Genomic DNA, 20446 nt, shown 5'->3' on the forward strand with positions numbered 1-20446 from the left:
GGCTGCCCTTTGCCACACTGGCCCAGGGTGTGAGGTGGGAGGAAGGCTATGTGAGCCTTCAAGGGTTTGGGTTTCTGACAGGAGCCCTCCTGGGCTCTTGTCAGGCAATCATTAGGTGCTGGGGCTGCCCCATCCACTCAGCTCTATGTTGTAGGCCTCTGGTGACCTTCGACCTTTTAGGAGATGATCAGTTGGTACTTGGAAGACTGGCCCACACCTTAGCGTCCCTGATGTACCTGGCTGTTAACACCACAGTGAGTTGGGAAATGGGAACTGAAAGCCCTACCACGTAGCTTCACCGCAGTGCGGCTGCAGGAATAATCAATCACCAGTGTTCACAGGACAGGACCTGAGCTCTGTGTGGCTTGTTCTTCTCCACCTGTGAGAGTACAGGATGGTCAAGGTCCTAGGCATGAGCAGTGTACCTTCAGAATACATCCTCCCCTCCCTTTGTCCCTACGGGCAGGTCTGTGCCAAGCTCCACAAGGCATTGCTTGCATGCCCTATGCCCTCCTCAGGGGCGGGCACTGACAGTGGGATCCTACCTTTGTGCAAGCGTGGCGAAGGCACACAGCAGATCCCCTCACCAGCTGTCCCTCTTCTGACTTGCAGGTGGCTGTGCCTATGGGTAAGGCCCTGCTCGAGTTTGTGTGGGCCCTTCGCTTCCATGTGGACACGTGAGTGGCCCACGCGGCTAAGGGAAGCACAGGCTCTCTAAGGCTGCATGCCTAACGTTTCCTAACAAGAAGGGGCCAATCAGGCCCGAGGGGGCTCAGAGAGGGCTGGAGTGAGCTTTGCTGCAGGTTGGCCTGCTGGACTCTGTACACGTGGGAGGTCCTTCCCATAGGCTCGTTGGAGGCTCCATTCACATTGTCCTATTTCGCCTTCCCCCACCCTGTTGATTGGTAGTTATGTTCGCCGGGGCTTGCTGTCTGCTGTCTCCTCGGTCCTCCTCAGTGTACCCACAGAGCGGCTATTGGGGGACCTGCCAGATGAGCTGCTAGAAGCCAGATCCTGGTTGGCAGGTGAGTGTCTGGCTGGAACAGTGTCACCAGGTGTGTGGAGTGGTTGGAGCAGATGGGGCTAGGCCAGCCAGTCTGAGTGGGTGTGTCTGTCCTGTGTTATCTCTGGGAAGTGTGATGACATGAGTGTGGGGATCATCTTTATCCTGGTCACTTTGGGGACTACTACAAGGGTCCCAACAGAGACAGTTCAGATGGGAGTCTGTTCCTTCCGAAGGCTCCCAGATCCAAAGCCAGACATAATAGTGCAAGCGCTTGGGAAGCAGAGGCAGGGGGAGCTCCCTTGAGTTCAGGGCTAGCCTGTTCTACACAGTGAGTACTAGACCAGCCTGGGCTACATACTGAGACCTGTTTTTTAAAAAAGATTTCAAATCCAGACAGGTTATGTGGAAGTGGAGTGAATGCTGGAAACTTCCATCTAGAACCACCCTGAAGTATCTGTCACCCTGTCTCTCTCCTCTCTACATATTCTCCTAAAAAGTCAGCTGTGGACTCTGACTCTTCACCCCAGACTCTTCAACTGGACCTTTTGACAGGCCCCCAGGACTGTCCTGGGACCCACTGGGGAGAACATACCAGAGCCCCAGCTTCCTAGGAGGCTCTGTGACTGGCCCTGATACAGCATCCAACTGTGGCTTCCACAGGACTCCTGGCCAGGCAGGGGTCCTGTGTGTCTTCTACTGCTTTGCTGTTTCTGATGGTTAGTCACAGAAGGTCCCATTGTCAGCCATCTTGGGCAAGGCCAGGTTCTCCTCCGGGTCATGTGCTGGAGCTCCACAGGTTGTCTTCTCTGACTGGTTTTATCGCAGGTCAGTGCTTGGACTCCTGACTATGTAGCTGACCTGTCTGCTTCTTCCCATGGAGCTATTCCCCATCACCCCTTTGCTGGGTGTCCGACGTGGGTACTCAGGAGAAGCCTGGCAGGAGTCTCCTTGAGAAGACAGTGCAGGAGGAGAACATGTTGCTCACTTGTTCTCTCCTTCTCCCTTGGCAGATGTGGCTGAGAAGGATGTGGATGAGGACTGCAGGGAGCTGGCGGTGAGGGCGCTGCTGCTTCTGGAGCGACTCAAAGATAAGCTCCTGTCCATTTCCTCCCCATAGCCCCGAGGACTCCACAGGGGCCCAGATGGACCCTCGGCTGTCCCCACAAGGGAAGGCCTCTGAGGAGCGGGTCCACACCTGAGCTTTACGTGGCAATCAGGCCTGGAGGGGCCGGTTGGTCCCAGTGTGCATAAAGTAAGCTCCTACCAGTCTGACCTACCCTGCCGTTAGTTATGCCCTGGCAAGGCTGAGCATTCAGCTAAAGGTACCGGAGCCTGTGCCATGGGACTCAACAGCCTTGGACTGACCAGAATTTGGACTGGGGGTGTGAGGGCCAAGAGGTGCCTCCTCCTGAGAGCAGAACTTTGGGCTCTGGCCAGGGTCTCAAGAGCGAAAATAAAAAGATAAGATTCAGCTTCTAGTGTACCCCAATGGGGATGCTAGAACAGAGACCAGGGGTAGCCTGCTGGGTCCCCAGGGGCTTCTTGACAGTGTTCCTGTGAGAATAAATGGGGCTGTAGATGTCACAGAGTCTGCTTTTGTGGTTCTCACTGGCAAGAACTTTAGTTCCTACATGGGTCCTCATGAGGGGCAGCAAGGAGTACAGGCATCTGAGAGAACAGACTGAGAAAATGGGCTTTACTTGGAGTCATAGGAGTGTGAGCAGCCATGGATGGTGCCTAGTATCCCAATCCCAGCTCTGGCGACAAAGGGCACAGTGTTCGGGGCTCAGGCCTGCCCCAGGTGGTCCTTGCTGTGGTTCCAGGAGCACTGGGCTCTGCTAGGGACTATCAAGTAGCCAACTACAGGCACGGTTAACAGTAACAGGTAACCCCAAGCACAAAGTTCTAGAAGTTTCAGAGTCTATTGCTGGGAGAACATGAGAAAAATGAAGCTAACTCCCTCTAAAGGAAGTAAACCAAGCCCACTGAGCCGCCAAGTGCCTAGAGGCGGGAATGGTGCAGGAATGACCCCCCACAAATGCAATCCTCCTTCTAAGAACAGAACCGAGGCAAACCAGAACTGCACCTCCTCCTGGGCTGCCGTGCTGGACTCCAGGTCCCCTGCCCTGCTTACACATGACAATGCAGAATTTCAAAACAATAACAAACAAACAAACAAACAAGAAGCTGCCTTTCCGATGACTCGACTAGAAAATTCCAGAAGCCACATCCCAGCATCCGGGACCCAGGGCTTTCAGGGTTCATTTTCCACCTCTTCCAGCACCTCTTCATACACATCCTTGTGGTCCTCCATGCTGTTGTGGCGGACGCGCTCAGGCATGATGCGAGACGGTGGGAGGCCCAGGCCCTGGTGCACAGTGTCCACGGTGCTCTGGTCCACATAGTAAGATATGTTGGCCGAAGGAAGTCTTTTCCTCATCTCCTCAAGGTACTTATAGGCCTAGAACAGAAGGAACAGTGGTGACCTGAAGGCCTGACAGATGTGACCACCAGTTACTTCTTTAGTTCACATGAAAACAAGGCTGCCATATCATTCATTCATGGTAATAAGGTTTCTTAAACGTCAGGTCTCAGCTGCCCACCCTCGGCCAAGGAAAGCATCCTTGCTCCAGGTCAGAGCAAGGCCTTCCTTTGCTACGAGGGACACTCAGAGTCACTGGCCTGGGGACTGTCGTTGGGAAGCCACTTGATGTTTCAGGTTCTCAGTGGCTAACCCTGAACTGTGATTAACATGACAGCAAACCTTGAGGGTCCTTTAGCAGCCGGAACACAAGAATTTGGTGTGAGTTCTAGAGCCGCTTTTTCTAGAGTCTGCTTGCCATGGATGGCCCTGGACACTTGGCAGAGGCGGGCTGGATCTTTTACCCATTCTGGGCATGTGCTTGGTGAACTGAGGTCAGTCTGCTAGTGGCTTACTGTTTCATTTGATCAAGTATCTGGTTTAACCTAGTTATTAAGTTTGCACAGGGCAGGCTTAGGGAGTAGGGGGCTGGGCAGGACAGACCCTGCTTCCTGTGGAGCAGCATACTTCTGCCTCCCTATACCTGCAAACCCATGTTCATCTGCAGGGAGCATCTCATCCAAAAAAGGAGGTAAGGAAGGCTTACCCATAGATGTGCATGTTAATTCAAACAATGAACAAAATTACTAGCAGCTTTAAACATTTTTTTTTAAATTCAGATTAAATGAAATTTATTCTTACTGCTAGCAGAAGGACAACAGCCTTAGAGCCAAATCAGGAGCTTGTAGTGTCGGAGGGGGCTAAAGGAAGGGTTTAGAGAGGTGGACCCCAAAGGTGGGCATCACGGTTATCTCGTGCTCTGTGGAATCCACAGCTGGAGAAGAAAAGGCTTCACTCCCTCCGGTGTTTGTCAGAGATAAAGAGACCATCTCATCCCAGACCCACAGCCAAGCTTTAAACATTTTTAAATGAAGAGTTATGATTAGATATTATTTCTAGCTGCTTCTAAGTTTTAAGACAGGGTTTAACTGTGTGGCCCTGGCTGCCCTGGAACTCTCTTAGTACACCAGGCTGCTCTAGATTCTGTGGTAATCTCTGTCCTCTGCCTCCTGAGTGCTAGGACTGTAGACTTGTGCCACCATAACTGTCTAGAGCTCAGTGTTCTTAAATATGCCAAAACTTAGAATGATTTTATTGGACAGATATACTACATCTATAAAGGTCATAAATAAGAAATATAAGGCTCTATTGTGATGTTTGGCTGGCTTTGACACCAAATCATAAACCTCAGGCCAGGAGCCAAATGAACATGAGCCCAAAGGGATGGAAAAATGCTGCCCTAGGTATTTAGAATTGCCTGTCTATATCAGGTGCTGTGGTGGATACATGGGACACAAGTTCAAAGGACAAGCTTAGGACATAGCCAAGGATTGCAGAAGCTAGAGAGAAAGCTAAGTCCAGCAGCAGCAGCAGCAGCAGCAGCAGAATTAAAAGAAGAAGGAGCCCTGGAAAGTAAAGAGCAGACGAAGTTGAGAAGACCTCGGGGTCTAGAAGGAACTTGCATCTTGACAGAGCTGGGCCAGTGTCAGACTTAGAGGTAAAATGACCAAGTTTGAGGTGAGAAGTTTAGGTGGTCAACATCATAGTCCTTAAGAGATGGAAAACTGAGCAGCAACAATAGCTATAAAATGAAGCACATTTTGGCCTCCATGAGTTGAGGGACAATAGATGTAAGCGGCTGGAATTCTGGAAGGAAAGAAAAGGAAAGGAATAGAAACAAATATGTTTGATATAGAAGATGAATAAAAAAGCCAGGCGGTGGTGGCGCACGCCTTTAATCCCAGCACTCGGGAGGCAGAGTCAGGTGGACCTCTGTGAGTTCGAGGTCAGCCTGGGCTACCAAGTGAGTTCCAGGAAAGGCGCAAAGCTACACAGAGAAACCCTGTCTCGAAAAACCAAAAAAAAAAAAAAAAAAAAAAAAAAAAGAAAAAGATGAATAAAAAAAAGACCTACTCAGACAAAAGTCAAGCAGAATGATGGAAATGTCTGGAATACTACAAAAGACAAGTAGATGACAAGTAGATGAGATGCTTAGCATCAGCCACTATGAAAACGTCACGGCCACAATGAGATAAATGACTCAGTCAGTGCACTGTACAGCCACGGGGATGACTAACAATGAAAAGCAGTCATACTAATGCTAGCAAGAGCCAGTCACTCACACAGGACATTAGTAGTAGTAGTAAAATGGAAGCTTGGCTGGGGATGGAGCTCTGCTGGTAGAGCAGGGTGCCTAGCATGAGCGCAGCCCTGGGTTCAGTTTCCAGTGCTGCACAAACAGTATGGGGGCCCACACCGTGATTTCAGCACTAGGTGAGGAGAGGTAGGCTTAGGACCAGTTACATAGTTCAAGGCTAGTCTGGACTATACAAGACCCATCTTAAAAAGTCATGGGTCTGGCCGGGCGGTGGTGGCGCACGCCTTTAATCCCAGCACTCGGGAGGCAGAGGCAGGCGGATCTCTGTGAGTTCGAGGCCAGCCTGGGCTACCAAGTGAGTTCCAGGAAAGGCACAAAGCTACACAGAGAAACCCTGTCTCGAAAAACCAAAAAGTCATGGGTCTGTTGTAGACACTTTCTTTTTTTTTTTTATTTTTTTTATTTTGCAATACAACTCAGTTCTACATATCAGCCACAGATTCCCTTGTTCTCACCCTCCCGCCCCCCTCACCTTCCCCCCAGCCCGCCCCCCATTCCAATATCCTCCAGGGCAAAGCCTTCCCCACAGACTGAGATCAACCTGGTGGACTCAGTCCAGGTAGGTCCAGTCCCCTCCTCCCATGCCGAGCCAAGGGACCCTGCATAGGCCCCAGGTTTCAAACAGCCAACTTTCTTAACAATGAACAAAGTGAATGTGCTGGTTCATTTTTTTGTCAGCTTGACACAAGCTAGGGTCATCTTGGAAGACAGCCTCAATTGGGAAAATGCCTCCATTACATTGGTCTGTAGGTGAGTTTGTGGAGCATCTTCTGTATGTGTGTATCATGTGTGTGCCCAGTACCTGGGGAAGGCAGATGCTGTTGGACCCCTTGGAACTGGAGTTACATATGGATGGTGAAGAGCCATCATGTGGGTCATAGGAATTGAACTGAGTTCACTACAAGAATAACAAGTGCTCTAAACCACTCAACTCTTTGTCCTGCTAGCCCTGGATTCTCTTGGTTAATAATGACTGAGATAGGAGGGCCCAGTCCATTGAGTGGTAGTGCCATCCCTGGGGAGGTGGTCCTGTGTGGTCTAAGAAAGCAGGCTATGGGGAACAGTGTTCCTTTGTGGCATCTGCTTGGGTTCTATCTCGTGGTTACTGCCCTCACTTCCCTCAGTGACGGACTGTAACCTTGGAGCTGTAAGGTGAAATAAACCCTTTATGCCCTACGTTGCTTTTGGTGTTTATCAAAGCTATAGAAAGCACACTAGAACAGTGAGCTTGTCACCTCAAGGGAAACAGTAATAATCTCTGCTAACAACCAGGGCTGTGCTCTAGAGTACTAGGACTTGGGGTAAGCTGGGTGGCCTTACCATTTGGTATTCCTCCATCTGTACATGGTGTTCCACCAGGTAGCCATAGACGTCCCCGATACGGATGGTGCTGTCCAGGTCTGGCTCTTCTAGGAGCAGCTCACACTGTCTGATAGACTCTTTGGGGTCCTCTGTGTATGTCCTAACAAGGTGACAGAGAAGCTTGAGCCCGACCCACAACACTCATTGCTTGCCAGAAGCTGGTATAGGTACCTGTTGTGTAGGAACAGCTTTATGCAATGGCCAGGTGGCATTTGTGTGTGTGAAGGTGACTTCCATGAATTATGTTAAGGCCTTAATTTGTTCATTTATAAATCTATTTACTTAATATACACTCGTCACCTTCAGTGGCGGGTCCTGTGCTCTGACACTTAGAAGGTGTCTAGAAGGTGTTTAGACGGGGCACATGGAGAAAGGTGTGCCATCTTACACAGGCAGTTAAAACTAGGAAGAACCTTCCTGTCAGAGGTGTGCATGGACTACCTCTCTGGAACTATAAGCAAGCCCCCAGTCAAGTGCTTTTATAAGTTGCTTTGGGCATGGTCTCCTCATGTACATGGCATGGTGTCTCCTCACAGCAATAGAAAAATAACTCAGATGGCCACTGACGGGGTCCATGGCTCCCCTGAGACATATCTACTGACTTGAGCTCACTCCTCCTGCCTGTCTTTTTTCTCAATTTCTGTGGAATAATCTTCCTAAGATGATGTTGAGATTTCGAGGGCGTTCCCAGAGAGAAGCTTGGGTATAACAGGCAACAGTGAGTCCTATTTAGTGAATCCTATCTAGCTGATATTACCTGAAGAATATCTGCTGGAAACACAAACTTGGGCTGGTCTCTGAAAGTCAGCCTGAACTCTTCTGAAGGGGAGTAGAGAATCTTAGGGTACAAATAGAGGGCCTGGAGGACATGAGAAGCTCCCCGAGGCCAGCTTTCCATTACCCTCCTAACCCAGTCCCCCAGAGGACATACCTTCGGGCCTGGATGAACCTCTTCACTAGGGTCATCTTGCTTTGTAGCTGGGCTAGCTTGGTCTCCTGGTCCAGGGGGCTTTTGGCCTTGGCTTTGGACAGGCACTTATAGGCTTCAGTCAGTGCCCCGTGAGCCTTGTCATAGTTCTGGTATTCATCAATCTCCACCTGTACCAAAGAGACCCTTGAGGACCTAAGGGGCTCTGTGGGGACCCCTGAAATCCTGCTGGAACCCTAAAGAAGGTCTGTACCTGGGCACAGGCATCATAGAAGCCAGCCAGGAGGTCTAAGGCCCGCCCTTTGGTATAGAAGCTGATGATATTCTTCATGATCTCTGGCTCCTTCCGCCAGTCCAAGGACTGGAGGTAATTGGCTGCCATGATATAGATTTCCTTCTGTCTTGAGACGCCCGCAAAGAAGACAATTTTCTCTGTGTCTCCAGATTTTAGCAGTGCTCTCATGGCCTAGGCAGAGAAAGGGCCAGGGCTCAGTTGAGCAGGTTTAGGTCTTGAAAAACTCCAGGACAGTGCAGTTCCAGTTTGCTAATGGGACCCAATACTTTGAGTCTAGCTCCACCAGAAGCATGATTACAAGGGCCGTTATGGATCACACTCCCCAGGCCTTCAACATCCTAGCTAGGAAGGCTGCCCCCTGCTCAGGCTACTCAGTGGTACATGAAGCAGCAGGGCATGTGCCCAAATGCCCAAAAAATGGCCCAGCAGAGACACAGTGGGCCAAACAGACTCACCTTCAGCTTGTTCCCAGCCTGCGTGTACTTCTTGGTGGCCAGGTGATAGTTGCCCTGACGCATACAGCAGTTGGCAATCTGTTCCAGCAGCTCACGCCGCGACTCCTCAGACAGATCCTTGGAGTCCTTGGCCACAGTCATCTTCTCCGCCATCTCCTCGGTGATGGTCATGTTCTGTTCTAGGCACAGCTGCAGAGCCTCGTGATACTGCAAGAGTGCCAGAGAGAGAAAGCAGGGCTGTGGCTGAGCTGCTGAGAGCCTGGATTTCCTTCACATCTGCCACCCCTTCAGAGGAAGCTGGGCCCCTGGCTCCATGCTGGCCACTGCCTGTGGCTGAGTCGGACATGAAAAGGACCAAGCTAAGGGACAGACTCAGATATGTTATTTTCCCTCATGCTTTTAGTAACTCAGAAGACTAACATTTGCAGTGGGAAAAACTCCAACAATGTATGTTTTCATTACAAAAGACTTCAAAGTCAGGTGTGGTAGTGCACACCTGTAATCCTAGTACTTGGGAGGTGAGGCAGGAATGTGAGTACCAGGCCAGGTTGAGCTTCATGGTAAGTTCATGGCCACATCTCTAGGTTATAGAGATAGACACCATCTTCCAAACAAAACAGCAACCCTCCAGCCTGTATTGGGCATGGTGTCATGTGCTTATGGTTCTAGCTACTTCAGAGGCTCAGGCAGCCGGGTCACTTGAGCCTAGGATTTTGAGGCCAGCTTGAGACACTATCTAGAAAAACAAGCCCCCAAAATACAGGAAATTTATGTTGTGTGATTTCATTGCTTGTATGTACACACACACACACACACACACACACACAAGAACCAACTGCCTGGTCAGAGCTGAAGATGTGGGCTGGGTGCTGAGGGGTCTTGGTGTACCATGTACACACACACACACACACACACACACACACACACACACACACACACACAAGAACCAACTGCCTGGTCAGAGCTGAAGATGTGGGCTGGGTGCTGAGGGGTCTTGGTGTACTATGCTGGGTGAACTTTTGAGACCTCCCCCTTCCTGACTCCCAGCCAAGTTGCGGCCGCAGCCTTCTTAAGACTTTGTAACAAACAGAAATAGCCGAAGTGTCGCCCACCCCGTGGCTCGCGCCATCCCTGTACCTTCTTGGCAGCCAGCAGAAGTTCCACAGCCTTTTCAAACTGCCCGTGCTCAATGCAGAAGTCTGAGCAGCGGGCCAGCAGAGCAGGATCTGACTTCTCATCCAGGTCCTCTGCTATGAGCTGTAGGGCTGCAAACTGCTGGGTGGTGAAGGCCAACTCCAGGGCCTTGGAGAAGTGTCCAGCCTATGGGCAGTGGTGAAACTTAGTTGCTGCTTGAGGTCCCAAGAATGCACCCAGCCAGTTTTTCTGGAGCTTCACGAAGGTAGGTGTCTCTAGTCTCTGCAGGTCCCCAATGGAGGCCAACTGCTCACCTTGTGATACAGCATGACAGCCCTGTCCATCTGCTCGCCCTTCTCCTCGTAATACCGGGCTGCCTCGATCATGTCCTCTGGGGAGCTCAACAGGGCCAAGTTCATGAGCTGGTCATCTAAGCCATTCTCCTGCGGGGAGGAAGGTGTGGCTGTGCAGGCAGTTCTGTCTGGCCTACCCAAACCCACTTAGATTTGTGAATGTGGCTGTGTTTGGTATCACCAACGGATCTGTGCCAGTTCAGTTTTAAGGCACAGCAGGCCTTACTAGGTCAGTCTGAGTACCAGGACTTTCAGATGCCTTCTGTTCTGTTTTACAGGGTACTGCAAGTTAACACCCGAGGTGGGGAGAACTCCAGAAACAAGACCTCAAGGGGGTATTCATACAAATGTCCAACAGCTTTTGATGAGGTGTCTGACTATGTGTAAGTGTCAGCCTACTACTGGCTCAGGAGCACTGGACAGAGTCACAATGTCAGAGGAACCGGGAAGGGAGGAGGGCCAGGAGTGCCAGAAGTGAATATGGAAACCAGCAGTGGGTGACAGTGTTCACAATCCAGGCCTCTGAACCTTTGTGTTTGAAACACCTTTTTTTTTCCCCCCTCTCAAACAGGGTTTCTCTGTGTAATAGCTCTGGCTATTCTAGAATTTGCTGTGTAGACCAGGCTGGCCTCGAATTCACAGAGATCCACCTGCCTCAGCCTCCCAAGTGCTGAGATTAAAGGTGTGAGCCACCGGGGGTTGAGGATTTAGCTCAGTGGTAGAACGCAGCAAGCACAAGGTCCTGGGTTCGGTCCTCAGCTCCGAATTAAAAAAAAAAAAAAAAAAAAAGGTGTGAGCCACCACTGCCAGGCTGAAGTACTCTCAATATAGAACTTTGAAAACAGCAACTGTGTGGGGAGAGGAGGAACCCCTGTGTGAATGTGTGTTGTTGACACTGGCCTTGGCTATGTTAAGGAATCCAATGCCTCAGACCCATAGAAATGGCAAAACTGGCCGGGCAGTGGTGGCGCACACCTTTAATCCCAGCACTCGGGAGGCAGAGCCAGGCGGATCTCTGTGAGTTCGAGGACAGCCTTGTCTACAGAGCAAGATCCAGGACAGGCATCAAAACTACACAGAGAAACCCTGTCTCGAAAAAAAAGAAAAAAGAAATGGCAAAACCTTCCCTGGGTCAGGCTCAGGGGAATTGGTGAAGCCTTTCTCAGGTCTGTGTGATGATCCTGATGTGTGTAAAGAAAGTGTTACAGTTCCCTCTTCCCAGATGTTTACAGCCTGAGACTGCTCCCCTACAGAGACTTCTTCCCAAGACCCGCTAAGCCCTCCTCCTTCTGCTGCACATACTAAACACACTGAGTTTCTGGTTTGCTAGTAGGTGCTCTCCCTAAGATTAAGCACAGCTCACCCAACCCCACCCAGCCTTTCTAGACATGTATCTGTCATTTCTTTACTCCGCTGTTACCCCAGTCAGGTTTCCAGGATCGAGCAGTGCAGGATGTGGCACAACAGAGTGGAATGTGGAACCACATACCTTGCACAGGCGGATGGCATTGTTGAAGGCCTGTGCCCGTGTGTAGAAGTGCACTGCCTGCTTTACCTCGTCCTGGCTCTCGTACTGCCGGGCAAGGTGGTAGGATGCAGCCCAGTCTCCAGTCTCGTTGGCTATATCGGCAGCCTACAAAGACCCAGAGCAGCCAAGTCTTACCTCCATCCAGCAGCTTCACTCCACTCAAACAGGTCCACTCCCACAGCATGCACTATGCGATTTTTTATTCTTAAAGACTTATTTATTTTATGTGCATTGGTGTTTTGCCTGTATGTATGTCTGTGTGAGGGTGTCAGATCCTGGAGTTATAGACAGTTGTGAGCTGCCATGTGAGTGCTAGGAATTGAACCCAGGTCCTCTGGAAGAGTAGCCAGTGCTCTTAACTGCTGAGCTATCTCTCCAGTCCCACTTATCTTTAAAAATATTTAATTTTTATGTTTATGTGTCTGTGCATATAAATGCAGTACCCATGGAGGCCAGAAGAAGGCACCATATGCCCTGGAGCTAGAGTTAACAGGTGGTTGTGAGTTGCCCCTCATGGATGCTGGGAACTCAACTCTGGAAAAGCAGCAAGCACTCTTAACTGCTGAGTCATCTCTCCACCCCCTAACCTTCCTTTCTTTCTTAAAATTAAAATTGTGCGCACGCGCACGCACACACACACACACACACACACACACACACACACACACACACGCAGTGGATCCAACCGAGGGCCCCATGCACAGCAGGCAGGTGCTCTATCTATCTCTACCTCCCCAAGCACTCTCACCTTCTGAACGTTGCCCTGGAAGCAATGAATGCGGACCAGGGAGAAGTAGTCCTGTGCCAGCTCGTAGTAGCGCAATGCAGTGTCCATCTCTGCCTGGCTCTCAAGGTACTGGGCCCACCACCTCCACAGGGTCCTGTGTGAGACCCTTGGAGCTTAGGGTCTCACCCCGACTGGAGCTGACACCCTGCACCATCACTGCCCACAGGTGATGCATGAGACGGGAAGGGACAGCTCTGGAGTCTGTTCCAGGGCCTGCACTTGGATCACTCCCCGCTCTGACATGGAACAACACCATGCCAGACTTCATGGCAGACCCACACAACTGGGAGGGGTTGTCCCATTGGGACACTTACTTGTCCTTCATCCTATTGATGTAGAGCTCCAGTGACTGCAGGTCTTCTGAGAGCATCCTCGGTACCTCAAAACGGTGGGTGTCTGACTTCTCATAGCTGTGGAAGAAGGAGCCGTTCCATTTTGCTTCAGGATCAGGGGCTACATCCTAGAGTGCAGGGAGCAGCCTGACAGCAGTACACCTGACCTGCGGCGCTGGGGTCTGTGCACTGTTGTGTGCTATATGGACCAGAGTGTTAGCCATACCTCAGAGCTTATCATGACAAGTTCAGATCATGGACATGACTCTAAGCACAGCTCACCCCAGCTTCGGAATGGGTTTCCCTGTGGCTCTATCCCCGTGGCACATTTTTCCTCAGGGGTCCCCAAGTCTGGTATGTACCACACTGACTGACACAACAGAATGTCAAACACCCTGTCCCAGAACCCAGGCTCCTGGAGAGCTCCTGTGGAGCATCACATGGGCCGTCCTGGGACAGAAGAGTGAGACTCTTCCTTTTAGAACAGTCAGGCCCATCCCTGCCCGAGTCCCACTCACTAATTGAGGGCCAGGCCACAGTCAGCACTGGCCTCCAGGTGCTTAGCATAGTTGTAGTAGGTGGTGCGCAGGTGGACGCGGTCGTGGAGCTCAGCCACCTCCACAGCTTTCTGCCACTGATCTGAGGCCTGGTAGAGCTTGTTCAGGAGGTCATAGCGCTTGCACTTCTTGTAGAGTTGTTCAGCCTCCTCCTGGGGGTTAAGAGAGATGCCTGCTCAATCACAGCGCTGATATTTTAGAAAGGCCACCACAAGGGGCTGTCACAATGTCACTTTGCTGCGAAGGTCATTTCACAGACTAGGACAATAGCTGCCCCCACAAGCTCATGACAAAGATGCACAGCATGCCTTGAGGACACACACTTGGGATGCATTTGGACACCATGCACAGGGCTGGCACAGTCAAGACAGGCAACGTGTGTCCATGTGACTTTCCAGTCACCAGTTAGACCTGTACATTGCCGAGGCAATGTTTAACCTTGCTATAGCCCAGCTGTCCTCTGGGGGACCGGGGGAGTCCTGCAGAACTCCTGTGCTCCCCTACAAATATGGAAATCCTCTGGGGTGCTCCTGCCATGCAGTCCATGTGTGGGTGGAATGCCTGCACCCCCCAGTTCCCTGCTCAGAGGTCTGTCTGTTGTATGCACACTAAGTCAAGGCGGCAGCACCTGACTGTGGGGAATGCGTCAGTATCTTTGGGCTGAAGGCGGGAGGAAGTAGCCCCAGTAGAGACCAGAGGCCTTAGGAAACCAGCCTGATAGTTTAGGCTATTTTGAGGGACTCCTGTTTGTAGATGGACATCTACCAGGAACACCTTCTGTCTCCTTTCTGCAGGCTCCATGCCCCAAGAGACCAATAGCCAGATTCTGCCTGTCCACCTGCCAGCCTCCCTCCATCTCCTCAGCCCTGTATTACTAGACTTTAGCTGAGGAAGGTCTATGCTTAGCAGCCTCTGCCCTTTTTACTGCAGGCTCAGCTTGGCAATGTGGCAGGAATAACCACCTTCCTCTCTGCCCCCAAGAGATGTCTGTCTGTCTGAGACCGGGACCACTCACCAGCATGCCCAGCTGGATGGCCAGCATGGCCACTCTGGCTTCCAGTTCTGGCTCCCGCTCAGCTTCCCGAAGTGCCCGGGCCCCACGGGCATGGCCCATGTTCCCTAGGCACACCTTGGCAACATCCAGCCTCTGAGTCTCCACACACATGCGTGCCAGGTTCTCCCAGACAGTCTCACTGCAGGCAGAAGATAGGCGACCTTGTCAGCTTGCAACCCAGAGCTTAGGGTGCCCACCAGCCCCTTCTTAGCATCTGATGGTGCATATAACCACCAAGTGGGGGGATGGATCCTACAACTGAGCAATGGACTCCTGTTTCCTAGACTACTTCCAGTGTTGGGACCCTACAGGAAGAAGGGGCCACGACAGCCTTACATTACCTCTCCCAGACAGAAGTCAGTGTTTGGAAAGGTGGGGTGAAGGGAGTCCACAACTCCAACTCAATCTAGGGGCCTGGAGCAGGGCCAGACCCTGATGTGTGGCTGGACAGTGGACCCTTCTTTGTCCCTCATTTTGAGGTAGTCCACTGTGAGCCTGGACCTTCTCAGAGAGTCTCTGCCTCAGGCACAGAAGCCTTTTGTAAACACATAGTTTGGGACATTGAATGGAGAGGTGGAAAAAGGAACCAGTTTATTATCCACACAGTCCCCGCCTCTGCTTAGGATAACTGGAAATAGGTTCTTCCTGTTCTAAGACCACGGCAGTGTTACACACACAGGAATGCACATACACATGCAGTTAACCCCCTCCTGCCCCCCCCCCCCCACTATGCAGAGCAGCCACAAGGCCTCGGGGCGTGCTGACAGGAGCATCCCTATAGAAGCATTTACCTCAGGCCCTCTCATCACATTCCAGGCTCTCCCCAGACAAAGCCTGGCCAGAGTGGCAGCCTTCTTTCAGGAAGCAGGGCAGGTCTGTCCTTTCCTAGCCTCACAGACTTGGCAGAACTAAGGAACTTGGAAGGCAGCTGCCCACACCAGGCTGGCTGCTGTTCTGGGGGGGGGGGGGGCTGAAACACAGTTGTCCTGAACCTTTTCCTAAAGATTTGTCCAGGAAGAAAGATGGGTAAGAGGAATCTCAATCTGTTGGGCCAAGTCCTACTGTGGGCAGCTAGATGACCCATGGATGACCCACATTTAGACTCCCTGATTTGAATGGAAGTGGAAGGAAAACACCAAATAAGTCAGCTCAGGTGTTGGCTGGGGTGGGGGTGACCACCACTGTGTCTATGGTTGAAAATTTACATATACAGGTATCCTTTCCTTCAAGCCAGCATATTCTGTCCATCGGTTATTTTGACCTGTCTGGGGCCTGCTAGAACTCTGATTCCACAGATATATGTATCAAGAAAGAGGAGGACAAGCATGTCTACATTTTAGCAGTGACACTCGTGGTGACTACTGCTTATAGGGGGGGAAGCCTGACCAGAGGTCTATGTAGTAACATGGGGTCAAGGTGCTGTGCTAGGAGAGAGGTAAGCATGTATGCTTCAATCCTAGCCAGCTGTGGAGGGCTTCAACTTCCCCAACTACAGGCTCCTCAACTCCATCCCTTCACAGCCTCTCCTGGGGCTTCTCACAGTCTGGGCTGCAATTTTCAAAACACACAAGAGCTTTTCTGGAGAAGGTGACACATGAGCTAGCTGAGGACCTCTAAGAAGTGCCAGTCATCGGGCAGCACCTTGCTGAGCTATTTTTCCAGCAGGTGAACTCACTGCTCTCTTGCTTTGGGCTTTGGAAATCCAATGACTCATGGTAACCCTGAGACAGCATATGTGGAGAACCTGCTCGGGCCACACGGTCCTGGCCAGGGCAGCATCCCGACAGGAACTGCTATGCCTGGATACACATCAGGCAGAGGCTGGCTTCTGGGGCCCCAAGCAGTAAGTCCCACTCTTTAAACTCCTTATTATCCTTTTGCATGGCCTATCACAAGGGAGCTCTGGGCCTCATGTCGGATCCTGTGGGATGCCTGCCAACTCTTTGGAGAAGGTTTCTTTAAGTCAAAGCTGTTTCTAGAAATGCCATCCAGTGGCAAGTCTGGAATCCCAAAGGGAATGCTTGGTTCTCTCAGCACAACTCCAGTGAGCTACACAGAACTCTCAGAAGGGACAGGGTCTGCCAGTGCCCTCCCGGGCTTGCTGGGCTAGCTGAGTGTATGAAGCACAGGCGGTTGTGTCTATAGCAAGATGGTAGCTAGATATGAGGCCCTTTAAAAAATCATCCTGTTCCTACTAGTTTACATGATTAGATGCTTAAAAAATGTTTGCAAAGCTGGATGTAGTGGCACACACCTTTAATCCCAGTACGCAGGAGGCAGAGGCAGGAGAATCTCTGTGAGTTTGAGGCCAGCCTGGTCTACACAGTGAGTTTCAGGATAGTCAGGGTTACATGGTGAGAGCCTGTCTCAAAAAAATGAAACCAAAAGAACAGCTTACTTTCACTGCCTCCTAAGGCCTGGGTGTGAGGGCTAGATGGAGGGGAGGATATGGCCTTTTGGCTGCCTCTGTGTCCCTGGGTAGCCCCTCTTCTGCACCGTCTAGAAAGCAACGGCTGTATCCATATCCAATGTTGGGAAATATATAACTAAATAAGTGCAATCACTGGCCTGTAGACAAAGCTAGGTGGCTGGCATGTGCCCTGGGTCTTCTCTTTTCCCACCAGGAGGGTCTGGCCCTTTTGCTGAGTGGGAGACAGGCTGGAGACTTGTCTCGGTGTTGCTGTGCTTCCCTGACCCTGTACATGACAAAGATCTTTTCACATCACTGAAATGTCTGGCTATTTCCACATGGGCCTCTGCCTGAGACTGAATCAAGCAGGGGGTCTGAAGAGCTTGTGCTAGAGGCACAGGCCCCAGCCAGGTGGGGAGAATTTGGGAGAGGGTCCCTTAAAAGTCAGCAAAGGCCCTCCCTTGCTGGGCTGAAGCTGCTGTGCATCACATGGGGAGGGCCAGGCCTCAGCTCCTGCAAGAGCCTAGGTCCAAGAAACGGCTGCCAGCCTTTTCCACAAATACACACTGTACTTCCTGTGGCTGTCTCTAGACCAGGACCATCTCAACTCCCACAAGATTCCTGACATTCTCTGCACACAACTCCCTGACAACTTTTCTCTCCAAGGATGGGACAGCTCCAACTTCAATGCAGAGTTCTGGGATCTGTGCATCTGGCATCAATTCCAAGAAGTAAACACCCTCGAGGCCCTGTCCAAGGCTTGAGAATTTCCTGTTGTCTGAGTTACTCTGTGGAGAAGGATCACATCTGCACTTCATCAGCTTACAGGCACCTAGATGAGAAGCAGATGTGGTCACAGAGGGGGCTGTGCCACAGGCCTAATTTCTGGGAGGACCTATGCTCAGCTGGATCTGTACTGAGTGAGCAACTAGGGGACCAGTAGGCTGATCTACACTGTGATGTTCCCTGATTGTCTAAGTGTGTGTGTGTGTGTGTGTGTGTGTGTGTGTGTGTGTGTGTGTGGTGGCGGCAGTGTGGAGAGTGGGGGGTAGATGAGCATGCAGCTACAGTAACACTCTTCCAGCTTGGTTTGGGGTCCTCTGGGTCAGAGATTTCCTACCAGCTACACAGGAGCCTAAAATCCTCTGAGGACAGCATCATATCTCAAGACAGGACCCTCCTGACTCCATCTCTCCCTGACTACCCTCCCACACAGACAGGCAGATGCTGAGTGCACAGACACCTGGTGGTATGTACGGCAGAAGCTCCCACAAGGTTTGGCTTCCTCCCCACCCAGCTCAGGAAAGGAAAAACAGGGGTATCCCAAGGGCCCTATCTGAGGTGTCCTTCAGTACCAGCTACAGAAGGTCCAGGCAGAAGGATCACGTCAGCCTGGGAGTTAGAGAACTCTTAAAACAGCTGCCTGGGTTTGAAACTACATGTTCGGTTCTCACTAGAAATTAGCCATTTAATAACTACCTAAAGATAACTGGCTTAATTAAGGAGGGAAATAGAGCCAGGTGGTGGTGGCGGCGGCGGCGGGGCACGCCTATAATCCTAGCACTTGGGAGGCAGAGGCAGGCAAATCTCTGTGAGTTCAAGGCCAACCTGGTCTACACAGTGAGTTCCAGGACAGGCTCCAAAGCTACACAGAGAAACCCTGTCTAGAAAAACCAAACCAAACCAAACCAAACCAAAACAACAACAACAAAAAAAAAAAAAAAAAAAAAAAGAGGGAAATAGATTTTCTTTTAATGGAAACCTTGGGAAATTTCCATTTCAAATATACCTGCTTTATTCTGTGTTTGGGAAGATGTGTTGGAGATGTGGCACCCTAATTCTGCCTCTGGGGGGGAGGCACTTTAGGGAACAATGGCAGTTGTCCTCAAGTGTTTTCTGAGGCATAGCATGAGTAGAAGGCAGAGAGCACCCCACACTGCTTGTCAAGTTCCTTCTGTTTAGAACATAACCCACAGGTCGGGCCGTGGTGGTGGTGATGGTGGTGGTGATGGTGGTGCCGGTGGCGGGAGCAGCGGGAGCAGCAGCAGCAGCAGCAGCAGCAGCAGCAGCAGCGCACGCCTTTAATCCCAGCACTCAGGAGGCAGAGGCAAGCAAACCTCTGTGAGTTTGAGGCCAGCCTGGTCTACAGAGGGAGTTCCAGGACAGTTAGGGCTACACAGAGAAACCCTGCCTTAAACAAACAAACAAACAAACACAGAGAGAAAGAGAGAGAGAGAGAGAGAGAGAGAGAGAGAGAGAGAGAGAGAGAGAGAGAGAGCGCATAACCCACCGAGAGGCTGGACCCAGAGACCTAGAATGAAAAGTAAACTTCCTTCAGGCTCAGGGCAAGGAGAATGGAAACTATATCTAAGCCGCAGTGACACTGGCTTCAAACTTCAGGGGAAATCGAAAACCCCTCCGAGTTGACAAGACCTTCTCAGGCCTGACGACTGGAATGTGAACTTATAGAGGACATGGAGCCTGCTTACATGAACATGTGACCGAAGGCAGCAGTACTAGGAAGTCGGGGGTGGCCGACGCACATCAGTGCGTCGGTGCATGAAGACAGGAAAAGGCTGTACCATTACTACCTGGGCACTAGTCAGCACCAGATTCTTGTGTCCAAATACTGTCCTGGGTGCATGTGCTAGAGGCTGGGGTCAGCAGCTGACAGCACCTACATTCTGTGTTCACTTATGCCTCTCTACAACCCTGGTGGGTGGATCCCTTTACGGGAGGATCAGGGTCTCTGGAGGTAGGGCACAGAGTCTCAGACCTGGTTGTTGTTGTTTTTTTTTTTTTTTTTTTTTTTCGAGACAGGGTTTCTCTGTGTATCTTTGCGCCTTTTCCTGAAACTCACTCTGTAGCCCAGGCTGGCCTTGAACTCACAGAGATCCGTGCTGGGATTAAAGGCGTGCGCCACCACCGCCTGGCTCAGACCTGGTTGTTTTCATTCACCAGAGCTGAAGGGTTATGAGGAGAGCAAATGATAGTATAGTCACCTGTCTTGCTCCTGTCCAGCCTCAGGGGAACAATCGCCATGTCAGTAAGCAAAGCTGGCTGGTCAGAAACCACATGAGCCATCCCAGCCTGCACAGTGCTCCAAGCCCCCTCCCAGAATTCCGCCTCTCCCTGACCACAAGAACAACCCCAGCCAGAGGTTCCTCAAGTGAGGCCCCTTCCCTATCAGGTCTGAGCACACGTGCTTCTTGACAGCAGATGACGGTCTGTCTCGGGTGCCTCCCCACCCTGCTCTGCCCTCCCAGAACCTGTATCTCCATCCCAAGGTAGAACCCCAGCCGGGCAGTGGTGGTGCACACCTTTAATCTCAGCACTTTGGAGGCAGAGGCAGATAGATCTCTGTGAGTTCAAGGCCAGCCTGGTTTACAGAGTTAGTTCTAGGACAGCCAGGGCTACACAGAGAAAGCCTATCTTGAAAAACTAAAGCCCCTGCCTCCCAAAACCAAAAGTAGAACCCCCGTGGAGAGGGAAGGCTGTAGACCAGT

At 51.2% G+C, this 20446-nt stretch overlaps 2 protein-coding genes across 6 annotated transcripts in view; one reads left to right on the plus strand and one right to left on the minus strand.

Annotated features, from left to right (window-relative positions):
- Window positions 1-2590, plus strand: part of Telo2 (telomere maintenance 2) — a 20596-nt gene extending 18006 nt beyond the window's left edge. The window contains exons 17-20 of one of the 2 annotated variants that reach the window (XM_059270318.1): window positions 155-254; window positions 613-677; window positions 910-1025; window positions 2017-2590. In XM_059270318.1, the coding sequence (XP_059126301.1) occupies window positions 155-254; window positions 613-677; window positions 910-1025; window positions 2017-2123 (388 nt within the window). In that variant the 3' untranslated portion in view covers window positions 2124-2590. Of the gene's footprint in view, window positions 1-154; window positions 255-612; window positions 1026-2016 lie in introns of both variants that reach the window. The other variant, XR_009380597.1, reaches the window with a different exon arrangement.
- Window positions 2591-2687: 97 nt separating this feature from the next.
- Ift140 (intraflagellar transport 140) overlaps window positions 2688-20446 on the minus strand; it is a 91326-nt gene continuing 73567 nt past the window's right edge. For all 4 annotated transcript variants that reach the window (XM_059270310.1, XM_059270311.1, XM_059270308.1 and 1 more), the window contains 12 exons: window positions 14492-14669; window positions 13438-13628; window positions 12902-12997; window positions 12549-12681; window positions 11762-11905; window positions 10234-10362; window positions 9923-10105; window positions 8786-8992; window positions 8289-8501; window positions 8039-8205; window positions 7066-7207; window positions 2688-3467 (listed from right to left, as the gene is read on the minus strand). In XM_059270310.1, the coding sequence (XP_059126293.1) occupies window positions 3261-3467; window positions 7066-7207; window positions 8039-8205; window positions 8289-8501; window positions 8786-8992; window positions 9923-10105; window positions 10234-10362; window positions 11762-11905; window positions 12549-12681; window positions 12902-12997; window positions 13438-13628; window positions 14492-14669 (1990 nt within the window). In that variant the 3' untranslated portion in view covers window positions 2688-3260. The remainder of the gene's footprint in view (window positions 3468-7065; window positions 7208-8038; window positions 8206-8288; window positions 8502-8785; window positions 8993-9922; window positions 10106-10233; window positions 10363-11761; window positions 11906-12548; window positions 12682-12901; window positions 12998-13437; window positions 13629-14491; window positions 14670-20446) is intronic.

This window comes from Peromyscus eremicus, chromosome 8a, assembly GCF_949786415.1.
Source record: "Peromyscus eremicus chromosome 8a, PerEre_H2_v1, whole genome shotgun sequence".
In the NCBI taxonomy this organism is placed as follows: domain Eukaryota; kingdom Metazoa; phylum Chordata; class Mammalia; order Rodentia; family Cricetidae; genus Peromyscus; species Peromyscus eremicus.